At 31.7% G+C, this 14,002-nt stretch overlaps 1 protein-coding gene and 1 long non-coding RNA gene across 2 annotated transcripts; one reads left to right on the top strand and one right to left on the bottom strand.

Annotated features, from left to right (window-relative positions):
• The first annotated feature begins 1,257 nt into the window (after positions 1–1,257).
• LOC130903470 (coiled-coil domain-containing protein 85C) lies at positions 1,258–12,512 on the top strand. The gene is made up of 8 exons (XM_057815582.1): positions 1,258–1,813; positions 2,869–3,143; positions 4,666–4,773; positions 5,313–5,493; positions 7,969–8,166; positions 11,002–11,106; positions 11,968–12,173; positions 12,283–12,512. Exons 1-8 carry the CDS (start codon positions 1,600–1,602, stop codon positions 12,325–12,327), a joined length of 1,332 nt encoding a protein of 443 aa, XP_057671565.1. The 5' UTR covers positions 1,258–1,599; the 3' UTR covers positions 12,328–12,512.
• LOC130903471 (uncharacterized) lies at positions 7,115–7,760 on the bottom strand. The gene is made up of 2 exons (XR_009060747.1): positions 7,541–7,760; positions 7,115–7,276 (listed from the first exon to the last, which is right to left on the bottom strand). It is a non-coding gene; the product is annotated as an uncharacterized LOC130903471 (long non-coding RNA).
• Positions 12,513–14,002: the final 1,490 nt, after the last annotated feature.

Here is a 14,002-nt window from a genome sequence, read left to right on the forward strand (position 1 = left end):
TGAAATATTGTACAACCGCTGTTAAAGAAGAATTATTTTTAGAGCATCTATACGTGAGAGGTAAGATCAACATTTGCCATGGCTAGCAAAAACTAAAACGCATCTATTATATTCTCTCCTCTGCGGACTCTCTTTGAAACCAGAACTTCTTTTATTCGTAATCCTTCAATAAAATCAAGAATAAATTAATTTGAACTTTAAAAGTGTTTGTCCAAAAACGCTGTATTCAATCTTGTGTTTTGGAGAGCCCAAGTATATAAACCTTTATAGGAGGGTTGTCAATAAAATAAACCTTATTTTCCAAGGAACTGCGGACACAGGGAAAGCTGTTAGGCGGGATTTAGCGAAATTGGCTTGTATCTACCAGTTCCCTCATCAGCGAGCTGTCTACAGCATTCAATCTTGTCTTGTTAGCCGTGAAAGATAGAATTTGATTCTTAAGCCAGGTGGGAATTCGCTTTGTGACTCTTTTTTATGTGCAAAACACGTTACTCCGGTGGACATTCATTCCCAAAGTGTGAGGTGTACGAGGTTGCAACATATGCACAAATGGTGCTAAGAATTCAAAGACGGACGTACAGATTGGAATGGAATACGGTATCTCAACCCCTTTACAGCCCAGACTTGATCCCCAGTGATTACCATCTCTTCCCTGAATTAGAGAAACACTTGGAAGGGACGCATTTCATAACCGATTATATGGTGAATTAATAACTTTCAAGCTCAAGAAAATGAGAAGAAACGAATTCCATTTACTCATTGGTATATATTAAGATATGACGAATAAGCTTCTGTCATTCAGTGCCTTCAAGCTTTACTTAACTTCATTTTCCGAAATTAAGTGAATGTATTCCTACTTTTCGACCATTATGTTTGTTCTGTTTGGAACCTGATACATTTAAAAAGGAATATGTGATTTAACCTCCAATGCGATGGTATAACATTCAATTTTTCTGATACCAAAATGTATCAACAATTTCGAAGAACAAATTTCCTGTAACTTGCTTGGAACTCTTCCTTGATTGATCATTTCATTTAAAAAATTCTATTTGTTCCTTATTATACCAATATATTTATAATTATGAAGATATTTAATAAAATTTATAATAACGTTTGATATTCTTCCTCACTTTGTAACCTTTTAAAGATTTCTGTCATAAAATGCTTTTGTAATTTTTAAATCAAATTAGATTTTATTTCACAAATTTAGAATATTCTAAATACGCGCCTGTACATACCTGGTGACGAAGTTCTTATGAACTGGGTACTCGAGGTGGTACCCATTCGTAGAAGGCCAAAGCAATGTTATTTTTCAGCCATGTTTGTGTTAGTTCTGTCTGAATAAGCTCGAAAATCGATTTCTCGTTTTTGTTTTAGTGTACTTAATTCTGACTTGCGCGTCAAAGGGAAACTCTCGTAAAAACAATTATTAACAGTGAAATCAAAAGCTATCAACAATTTGAAGTGAAACTCTTGGTGATGTAGTGACCCAGATAATTTTAAAGACCAAGCTGTAGTGCATGTGTGAATGTATTTGACAAGTTCAAGTTATTGAAAACATTGTGAAAATGGTGTCTTAAGAGGTTTTGGTGCCGAAATATGTCTAACAAAAAGGCAATAATTGGAAAACCCAATACAGAAACTGCAGTTTTACCACCTAGGTATCAACCACCACCTATGCCCACTGGGCAGGGCATTCTGAAAAATTCACCCACAGAGCCCATAAAGAAAACTCAAAAAACAGGAGAAAATGTTAAACCTCTTTACCCCAACGACCACCAGCCAGTGAAATATTTTCCAAATCCACAAACGGGTAATATAACAAATTATATTAATTTTTATTGAGTTGACTTGTTACTAAATATATTACTTTATTAATTTAAAATGCCACTTAAATATGATTAAAAATTAAAAAAAGCAACAATTATAATAGAGAAAACAAAATATATGGAGATGCCCTCTGAAGTCACAGATGAAAGCAATTGTACAGAATGGATACTAAGTAGAAAAGAATATAAATCAAAAAAGTATATCAATTTGATTAACCTTAACACTACAAATCTGAAAGAAAATAAGATAGATAAGAGAAAGGCAGATATGTAAAATCGCTAATCAAAATACTGAGACCAAAAAGCCTTTCAAGAAAATTGTAGTACCAGCAGTTCTATATGAATCAGAAACGTAGAAGATGATAAAAAAGAGAAAAAACTGGAAATATAGGAAATAAAAATCGTCAGGAAAATATATGATGGTGTCAAAATCGCAGAAGTTATTTGGAGAATATCTACAGAGAACTAGAACATAATAGAGTTAGTTAAAGCACAAAGAGCAAGATGGTTAAGGCACATTACCACAACAGAGAATTATGAGAATGGTGCTGGAGATGGAAAAAAGAGGGAAAAGAAGAGTAAGAAGACTTGTAGAGCTGCACTATGTATTTAATATTTACAATAAGTACAAAAATACATCACCAATCCTAATTAAAATAAGTTACAGCACTGTAAAAATTTCAAAAATTTTTTTTAGATAAAATGGTAGGGAATTATGTTTAAAATGACATCTTCAAATGATTGACACCATTTTGTTTTTTGAAAGCTCTATAAAAATTAATTTTATCACTTCAAAACAAACATCATCTAATCTGTTATAAAGTTTTTTTGAAAAAAAATTCCAAAAATAATCTTAAAAAACTGGGCTCTTCAGTGGTGTTACCTCTTAATAACAAATTACATTTTTTGGTAGATTAATATGGATCATTATTTTAGTAGACTGTAATGAATTTTCTCTTATTTTATTTTAATTTTTATTTTTTCATACATAACTATGCACAATTATAAAATAGCTCATTTTCTTCTTTTTCGAATGAAGGAAGAATCCAACAACATCATCAATACCCACCACCAACTAGGCATCCTCCAGATGACGTTCGAACAACTCAATTACAGATCCACCACCAGGATAATGCTCCTCCAAGACCACGCTTACCAGATGATCCAGGTATACCACAAATTCACTTGGATTTACGGGCTCCTCAACAGCGACAGCCTATTAGATATGATGATGAATTCCTGAGACCTGAAATGTTAAAATTCACACGCAAACCTGAAGATCCACGTTTTATAGATCCTAACAGGCAGTTTCAGGTAACACAAGTTTGAATTTAATATCAATTAATATTAATACACTGCACCAGAAAATTAACACATAATAATTCCTTAAAATTGAAAAAAAGTTTCCACGTTTTTCATGGTTAAAAAAATGAATTTTTGTTTATGAATTATAGAAAAAAAGTTATTTAAATATTATAATAATTTTTGCTTAATATCTATAAGGACTACTTAAAACCAGGTTCCCTATTGTATCCTGAGGTTCTAAATGAAAGCTCATTGTTGTTCCAAGTTGAGGAGAGTGAGGCTCTAAAGAACACATTTCATCCCATAAATAGTCAATTAGGTTGAGCCAGAACTTGTGGGCCAAGCTAGAGTTGCAATTTTTGTAATACTCTAGCCATTTATAAATGATGTATGTGGTATCACACACGAGTCTAAAATTTGTATAGAGACGACCTCCCAAAATACCAGTCAAAACCATAATACTTCTTTATTATTCCCATGTATCACTCGCCAGGACTTCATTTGACTCTTCTACAGTGGTTGGCATTGAAACGACGAAATAGTAACTCTTTACTGAAAATTTTCCCATTAGCCGTCTACAAATTTAGCATGTGATTTAATAGAATGATTTGAAAGTTAAAATTGTAAAAGTTGCATTCTGCAAATTATGTAATTGGATATGAAGTATTTTACCTTACTAATATACATTCTTGAAATGATACACTAAATATGACATAAGTATTTCAGAATGAACTACTTCATTGAAAGTAAAAATACATTTCACAAATAAAAGTTGTGTATTTGCATAAGTTAATATTTTTGACATGTTTGTAAATGCAAATTTATGAGTTTTTCCAATCATATTGTTTAAAAATTTTAATCTAAAGATTTAGAAATTATATATTATTCTTTAGATTGTTATTTAACCTGATTATAATCATCATGGTCAGCATTAATCAAAGTTCAGGAGTCCAATTTTTTTACAATTGATATCAAGCACATTAATGTATAAATAGTAAATGTTATACAACCATTATAGATAAATTTATTCTTGGTATAGTTAGAAATAAACCAGTATCAATAACATTTCCAAAAATAGAATGTCCAATTTTTTCTCATTGAAACCATGATAAGAAACTTTGCTATAACCTATTTTAGGACTGGGTAAGATTGGATTAAATCGAACTAAATATAATTATTTGAACATTGAGTCACTATAAAATGTTGTAATTATATTTATATTTATAATAATTTACTTATAAATCTCACTTTACTAATTCGTTCTATTTACGACAATCAATTTAAAACTAACTGCGTTTACACAAATCTTTTATACAGCTAAATAATATTCTACAAAGCTCTAGAACAAAAAGAAATAAATAACTAGAGTTTCCTAGAATTTATTTAGAAGAAATCAAAGTTGCGTCCACCATTTAATAAAAAGTTGCGTGAATTCGCCGAATTTTAAAATTGGACAGGGCCGGCCTAAGGATCCATTTCGCTAACTTGTTCGTAACAATATGGATATTAATATTCATTGAACCATTTTCAGGGAGTATTTTTGGAATTACGATCTTTGAAAGAAGCAAATCAACATCTCGCTGATGATAATCAGGAACTTAGGGATCTTTGCTGTTTTTTAGATGACGATAGACAAAAAGTATGTAAAACATTTTTTAACCCATGTCAGTAAATCAAAAAAATATTTTTGATTAGTAAGATTTTGAAATAACAGAAATGTAATGATTTATCTTCATAAACTAGCATGTTTTTATAAGTAAACATTGCAATTATTCAGGCATCTTGTCTACATGAGATAAAACTATCAAGTAAAATTTTGAATTGCCGAAATGGCGCTGGAAATTTTAGAAACATTTCCGTATAACATTTCCACTTAAAATATTCTGAAAATTATTTAATTCAAATGAATATGCAATTTTTTAGAGTTACTAAAGACTAAGTGTGTCATTTTACTAAAAACATGATGAGACAGTGAACTTAATAAAGCAAAAATTATATAATTTGCTATAATTTTTCAATAAAATTTAAGTAACTGAATTTTTACATTGATAGGAAGTGGATTACTGCAAAAAACTCTATTCATTAGTAAATTAATCTATCTACTCGTTCACTTGATTATTTTTGAATTACTCAAAGATAAATCGTTTAAAAATATATTTAACGTGATTCTGTTCTAAGGGACGAAAATTGGCTCGAGAATGGCAACGTTTCGGAAGATATACGGCCAGCGTTATGCGTCAAGAAGTATCTGCTTATCAAGCAAAACTCAGAGAATTGGATAACAAACAGCAAGAATTGATTAAAGACAATTTGGAATTGAAGGAATTATGCCTGTATTTAGATGAAGAACGTGCCAATGGTGTGTTAATAATTTATCACTAATTTCTTAAAAAATTTGTAATTTAAAACAATGTGTCCCTGTCCAAGTCCCTCTTCTAGGGTAATTAAATTTGAAAAAAAAAAAGAATCAGTTGGGACTATGTCTGGCAAATACATTTTCAATTTATGCGAATCACTAACTTTGACTCAAATGTCTGAAATGTGACATTAAGGTCCAATACACATGCAGCAACTATGAGAAACTAAAATCAAAAGTGACTGAAGTCACTAACTGGTTGTGACCGAAACATGACTTAAAAGTAAACAGTTCTTTTAGGTTTATATCAAGTTGAGGTTATTAAAATTTTCAACAATTTTAAGCTTTCCTAACTTTATTTTGAATAAATGGTTACATTAGTAGAACATATTTATTTCCTCATTTTAACAAAGTGATAGGAGATATTCTACATCACCTTTTTGAAGTTTAACTATATAACAAAAAACATTACGTCGAACCAAACAATCCACTCCAAACTTCTTTTGCATATGTACAAACTATTCCATTCGACCATCTTTAAAATGCTTGCACATTTGGAGGTCGGCCCCCAAGCATACCCTAAGGGTGCTACAGAAGAGAGCCTGCTTAGAGCATAGATGAAAGGTCGCTGGCCTGACCTGTTTTACTACAATGGCAGATGCTCATCCGAGCTGTCTAACATAATCCCACCTATAATCTGCCTGCAGAGATTTCTTTCTTTGGAGAAATGCAAGTCTGCCAAGGCACATCTTTCCGGAGCACTGCAACTTACAGAAGTCACCTCTTGTGCTTGCTTTTTACAGAAAAAATAACAAATATAGTTCCAATAAACAAAAAAATTTCAATAAATGAAGACAATAATTTTATTAAAACACATTACTAACCTGTTGAAAAGAAAAGCTCGTGTTGTCGTGATCAGATTGGAAACAAAGTACCTTCGTCCATTGAAACATTTGAGAGACGGGCGATCCCAGTCCTTCCTGATGAAGATTTTACGAGGCAATCTTGTGAGACAATCCTGATCAGGCCCATTATAAGGTAATCCTGATAAGGGCCATATAAGGTAAAAGTCATCACTGATCTGCGTTACATCCTCATAAGGTCCTTGTCAGATCATCCTGACCTATAACTTACCAGGTTGCGGAATTACCTGAAAAAGTTCTTGTCGAGTCCACACAAAAAATCCTTGTTGAGCTATATTCTTTCTATCTTCCAAAAGAAGATCTCGTAGAAAGCGCTAATGGGAACTTTATTTTGACGGTTACCGAGTATTAAACTGTAGTTACCTTGAGTATATCAATCAAAATATAATTTGAATGAAGAGAAAGAAAACGAAACCGCGTCTTACAATCTGAACTCGTTCCAGGCGACGTGTAAATCGTAAATGCCATAGATTAGTTTTTATAAATGATCAGGCAGGAGCTGAGCTCTTTTCAATATTCAATGCTCTGTGTGTAGTTCCGGTGTCAAATACAAAGGCTGCTAATCATTGCAAACTGGTAGTGATTCGCCTCAGAAATGAGTTTCTTTTGAGTTGATCCGTGTGTATTCGGTCTAAGGGGTTAGGGGTACGCAGAAACATGAAAAAATGATATTTTTGAATATTTTTTTTTCCACTGAATCATTTTATTTTCCAAAAGTAAAATTATATCATTATTACAACATGTTTTGACTTGTTTTCCCTAAAACTTGAAACAAAAAAATTGTTGAAGTTATGGCAGTTTGTGTTGATCCAGTTCCAACAGAAGTTCTTTACAGTGACCATCACAAATCCTTGGAGATTAATCTAAAATCAATCAGACAAAAAAAGTTGAATCAATTTTTTTATAATTTAAGCCTCAGGAAATTTATTTCCAGATTTTCGAGTAAAAACCAACAGTTTGTTTATAAAAAAACGAAATTAAAAAAAATCCTTCGATCAGGCACTAGTTTATTATTTTTTCCAAAAGCTGTATAAATTTCAAATCTACCCAGTGGTTTTTGAGTTACAGTGGTCGCCAGTTCAAAAAATGTGTTTTTGAGTTTTATTGAGAATTATTTAATTACTTACACTGAGTCATATATACCTGGACCATATAATATTTCTTCAATGGTTGTGGAAGCTTCCAAAATATCGATTTGTGCTGCCTTCTCGAGTGCTTATCTGCCACATTCAAACGTGCAGTATCCGTTTAATCGGCGTACCGATGAGAATTAGTTCCACAATTAAGACCCAGTGTATTCATTATAATCAATAATGAACTCGTAGTAGCTACGTATGTAGCAATTTGTACCGAAATAAAATCAGCAATCATCGTTTTCAGCATATTTTATAATCATTTTAATACAAAAATAAAAGTCCAGAGTCTGCGGTAGATCAACTAATGACCTCCATTCTTTCCTATTTCGTTTTTTTTTCGCTTCAACATTCTTCTAATGTCCTATTCCTGTCATTAATTGAAAGCATTAAAATATAAGAAAAAATATTTTTTTGCGCAGGTTCTTTATGTCCCAATTGTGGCAACAGTACAGGAGGTAATCTTAGAGATGATGGAGACGGTTCCAGTTCAAGTACAAATGCAGACGAACCGGCTGTACCTCAACAATTTACCTCAGGTGGAAATACGCAAAGAAGATCTGAAAGTAGAGAAAGGATTCTACACGAGAGCTTGGCGAGACAAAGAAATACTTTTAATGGTAAATTTATTAATTAAAATACAAGGGTTGATTTTATTATTTCTAAATACAACTGTGATTTTTATTCTTGAATCAGTTTGCTGAAAATTAGGGAATAATTTTATAATGATATATACAGGATGTTTCTAAATTTATGCGACAAAATTCAGAGAATGAAATTGAGATGAGTCTTTCCTAAGCCTACCCCTTTCCGGGTTATCTCTGTGATTTTTATTCGTTGTATCTGTTTGCTGGTAATTTGTGAACTATTTTATATTGATATATACAAGGTTTTTCTAAATTTAGGAGGAGATTACTCGAAGGAAATTGAGTTGGGTCTTTTCTATAACAAAATTTCCTAAGCCTACCCATTTTCAGTTTATCACCCTTGAAAGGTGGTGAATTTTCAATTTTTTTTCAAGATGAACTTTTATGAAATAAGATTATAACTCAAACTCCTTGTTTTCTTTGAAAATATTTTTCATGTCAATTTTTTTCCCGAAACTAATAGTTGAAAAGAAAAAAATAAAGACCATAATTTATACTTTTTTTAATTTAAGTGGCAAACAGTTAAGATGTAAAATGTAATATTATTCATAATAAATACTGAAAAGTAAGGGTTGCTTTCACCCCAGTATAATGTAATAGGAATAATGATAAAATACCCATACTTAGTGTTTTGTGAGTGCACGAAAACTACAGAATTTCAAATTACTGCAATTTTAGAAAAAGATAATAAGAGCACAAATTAAGTCGCCACCTCTTAAGGTTGATAAAGGGCTTAGGGTGGGCTTAGGAAATTTTGTTATAGGAAAGACCCGTTTTAATTTCATAAGAGCAATCACCTGAATTTTGTAGAATGAATTTATAATCACCCTGTATATTTATTTATTCTAAATATTTGCGTTGTGAAAGTATAGGGCAATCCAGAACCATGACCTGGGCAACACTAATACTAATACATAGTAGTTCTTTGCCTGTGTGAATGAACTACTATGTATGACTCCAGTAAACCCACAGTAATTTCAAAAACTGTGTAGTTATTTAACCTTGTATAATATTTAGATTGCTTCTCATCAGCTCTAAAAGCTTTGCTAGAAAGGGTGTGTTTCAATAATATACTGATAAAAGCTAATATGTATGTTAAAATGATGTCTGCACTTCTCGAGTACATCCTCATGGAAATTTTCCTAGAACGTTTTCTGTACTTGTACATGGACTTTCAGTCTCTTTTAGTATAACGTAAAGATATTCTTTCATAAAAAGATAATATTTAATTAAATTCTGCCCAATTAGAGTTGAGACTAGGGACAGAAAAGAAGTAGGCTTCGTCATGCATCTTTTCCGATAACCTTTCACAAAGACAGAATTAATTATTGTATGTTGTAAGTTTCTTATTTTACAAACTATATGTGATATTATCTACGATAACTACATTTTGTACATTAAAGTTCATCATGTTTTATACCCGTGTTTAAACTGAGGGCTCAATCAGGGTTCAATGTATCCTCCAGATGTACTGGTTTCCCTGAAACAAAAGAGGCAGAGGCTGGACTGTATCTGCAACCTCTTCTGGTTTAAAGAATGCTATTTCTGATTCTTAAAGTTAAATATGCAATTATTCGCTGTTTGAGCTGATAAATGAGCCAAAAATTGTTAATTAATCCTACGATTTATGTTGACAATATAGTACACCGAGATGGAGTTTGCTTTTGCTTTGCATATTTTCATATAAATAACAAAAAGCAACAAAACAAATTGTAATAAAACACTTTAGAGTTGCACATCAAACTACAGACTTTTATATGCAAATTAACTAAAGTGTGTCCCTCAGGGTCCTTGCCACCTGATCTAAAATGATTAATAGTGGGGACTTTGAAATAATACGTTAAATGACTTTGTTTTGTAACATGCCATTCGGTTTATTACGTTTTTCTTCAATTATTTTGAATATTTATTCCTTGCCTTCCCTCTCATCACCAGCAAGAATTACTTCTTCAGGTCATGCGATCCAACCAACGCGAGCCTTGAATCTTTCTCCATCCCTGTACTATAGATTCATGTCCCATCCTTCTTTATCCCGTTCGTTCTCCGAACTTTCCATTATTGAAGTAAATACTTTCAACCCAGATGCTTGGTATACTTCTAGGTTAGAAAAGGTCTCACGTCTCACTAAATCTTGATTCGTACACCACATTTAATGTTGACAATAATATTTTGAACAAACATATTTTCTCGTCTAATCCAATTTCTAATAACTTGCCTAATTGGAAAATTAATTAAGTGCTCATTTGGGCGTATCTAAAACTATTTATCGTAACTCTGAACTTTACTGTTGGCCTAAACTCAAAAGTTCTGTATATCGCTAGGTAAATAAATGTTTAGTTTGGGCTTCTTCTAAAACCCAAAATTTACCTAATGCTGGTGTTATGGGTCATTTATAAGGATATTAATTTTTCGAGGTTTTATTGAATTTCGCGAATGAAGTAGGAGATCGATGTCCAAATATCTTCAAAAACTGTTAGAATAAATAAATCAGAAGTGACTACTGTGCCACAATACGCGAACAAAGGAATATTCAAAATGTTTGAAGAAAAACGTAAAAAGCCAAATGGCATGTTACAGTTTGTTTGGAACTTTTACCCCATAATAATTTAACAGAACTGTTGTTGTAACACCCAATTAATCATGCATAATCTTGGTATTCTGTTTTTTTACAAATACATGAATGTTTCGAAAGGTTATAATTATCCTTATGAATCTCTATTAACTACTTAAAGTGGTTCAAAAATTCTTTTGATCGAAGCTAAACGAAAATGCACAACATTTTATTATTTTTGTGTTTGTTTTTTTTAGATCAAATAATGCAGTACGTACGAAGCTTGGAACAAAGAGTTAAACAGCTTGAAGACGATAAACGAGCGTTGACACACAAAATTAACCAAATTGCTACACAAACAGGTACGGACATAACATTTAGTTATGTTTTAATTATAAAGCCTCGAAATCATTTATCTCTAATTTGCCTATTTATAATAGTGTGTGCATCTTATCTCACATTTAGACATCCTAAACAACCTATATAAGTAGAAGAGATTATAGCTATCAGTTTTATTGCTTACAATGTCTGTATGGCACACAGTATTAATGTCACTCTATGACATTGGTTCCCAAACTTTTTTGTTTCATAGACCACTTTCAAGATTTTGCTGGATCCGGGGCACCCGTGCAAATTTTTTATTCTTCGGTATATTGAGACTCATCGATCATTGTCAAATAGACCAAATCTGGACCACTGGTGTTTTTCCAAGTTCAAATGATCTGTAACTGCTCTGCAAACTGTAACTGTTCTCTTCCATGTAGTAACACAAGTCGGTGGAGTGAAATAGATGTAAAAAACTTTGCCTTAGCTCTTCAATTCCCAAAAATTAGTCCTTATTTGCATCAATTACTCGCAGTAGCTTTCTTTCTGCCTATTGGATTTTTTTAAGCTCTAAATGTTAATTGACTGTTTGAGTCTCTTGTGCTTGTGAAAAGCTTCTCCAATAAAGCACTAGCTGTAGTACACTTTTCTGGGGTAATAATGTGATTTCAGTAAAAGTTAGGTTTCATTTTAAGTTGTAGTCAAGTCACAGAGCTGGGTCGCAAATGACTTAGAAGTACAGTAAAATCAATTGATGAGTATTGGTTTATCAAAAAAATTGAACTAGTAATAGAGTCATGTGTAAATTTTGCTGATCCATTAATTGAAAAGCTAAGAAAATTGATATGGGTCTATTAATAATTGGAAATTTCATAACATTGGTTTATTTCACGTTTAAGGGGATCCCAGTTTGGCAGCACCTCAGGATTTGGGAGCAGGAATGTTAACGGGTCGACCGGAAGCAGTAGTTAGAGCTCTTCAAGTTCTCGAAGTTCGAGAGCAATTGGAAAGAGAAAATCACGAGCTAGGTGGTGAAAATATGTCAGATACTACCTCTCAAGATATGGACGATGGGGAAAAAGCACTAGTTAGAGAAATGTGTAATGTATGTATTTAGATTCTATAATGAGAAGTGGTATCAGATAGATACTACTTAAGGCGTCTTTATGTGAAATATATTGTTAATATTTTTATTAATAAATGAATTTTTGCAGGTGGTTTGGAGAAAACTAGAAGATCCAAATACAACCAGGCGATAAAATATAACCAATCAAATTAACTGTCTTGCCTATGTGCTGTAAATTTGAAAAATGTATAATCTTAAGATTGTTTTTTAATATTGTAATAAGTCTTAAATGTTATTTTATTTATTTTTTTTACATCAAATAATGTAATTTTATTTATAAAAGCAAAGTTTATATATAAATAAATGTTTACTACAAAATTAGAGTTTGATTATTACTCTATTTGAATAGGTGCAGCTGCTCTCTAACAAACAATTTTGAAACATCCTGTTTCAGTTGTCAGTTGTCAGGTTGAGAGCTCGACCACACCCAAAGAACTCAACCGGTATACCACAAACAAACAAATTAAACTCAACTCCAACAACTGGGAATTCAGTTGAGGGCTGCAACCATCCCAGATTTCCACTTTTGTGGAAATCTGAGTTGTTTTTAATTTATAACTGCTTTTATTCGTTGTGCTCCCTTGGTTACGCAGTTGATGCCAATTTATCACTTTTTTTGTAACTTGTAAAACTTGTTTTCCCAACTCCCACTTCTCATACTACCAGAATTATAATATTATATTCTGTGATAACTAGAAACTTGATACTTATTTGAATCTTCACTAGCATTACATCTACTGATACCTGTGATGGGGGCTGAATGATCAAATAAAAAATACACTGTTAAAATTATAAATGATGATAGATGAAATTGTCTTGAAGGGAAAACCAGAAAGAGATAAAATTCACAAATACATCTGTAGGTAAATTTATTTTGATAAATCCTTTAGGTCACAATCACCAAATTAGTAACTGCAATTATATAATTTTAAAAGTAAAACTACAAACATTAAATTTGTTGGCAACAGGAAAAGAGAAACATTCCAGTATAATATCTTTTGTATTGAACAGATATATTTTGTTTTTTATATCAACATTTTGATACCATTAGATAGGTACATAATTTATGAGCGCACCTAACAGAAAAACTCGTGAAGGCTCAAAAAAATCCAATATAATTTAAGTCTCATTAGAAAACCTTGCAACTCCAGACCCCCATTTTGTTAAAAGCTAACCGCAATCCGTGCTATTTTACTTGTACTGTTTCTCTTCAATTTTTTTTTTTCGAAATTTGATATCTGGTCACTATTACCATCATTTGTTAAAAAGAACAAGTCTTCCTTTCATTTTTTTCATCGTTAAGTTTTTTGTGTCTACTATACAATTTGGTGCTATGGAGCTATGAGGGTTGCATATTAAGCCGACGATTCTATTATAATTTCAATATTTCAATAATTTGATTGATATAAAATCATGAGATTATCCAAAATTATTTAAGTATTCTATGATCATAAATAACAAATACCATCCTTAAAAGGTATGGAATGGGGCACAACGGGCTTATCAGAAGGCCTACATGCTTAACGACCTTTGACCGCCTACTATATAGTTTACTATTAACTATGGAGGTATAAAACGTTTTTTGTCATAAGTATTGTTTTTTATTCTTATCACCTAATATAACAAAAACAGTAGATACAAAATGAAAACATAACTTCAAAAACATTTTGTACTTCTCTTTTAGTAAAATAATAATTTTTTTAAAATATTGATTGCAGAATAAGTTTTCTATATTTCAAACGTCAACAATGGGATTAAATTTTTATTCAAAAATCGATGATGGTGAGCTTGCTTTAATGTATTATGTT

This window comes from Diorhabda carinulata, chromosome 2, assembly GCF_026250575.1.
Source record: "Diorhabda carinulata isolate Delta chromosome 2, icDioCari1.1, whole genome shotgun sequence".
Classification (NCBI taxonomy): Eukaryota; Metazoa; Arthropoda; class Insecta; order Coleoptera; family Chrysomelidae; genus Diorhabda; species Diorhabda carinulata.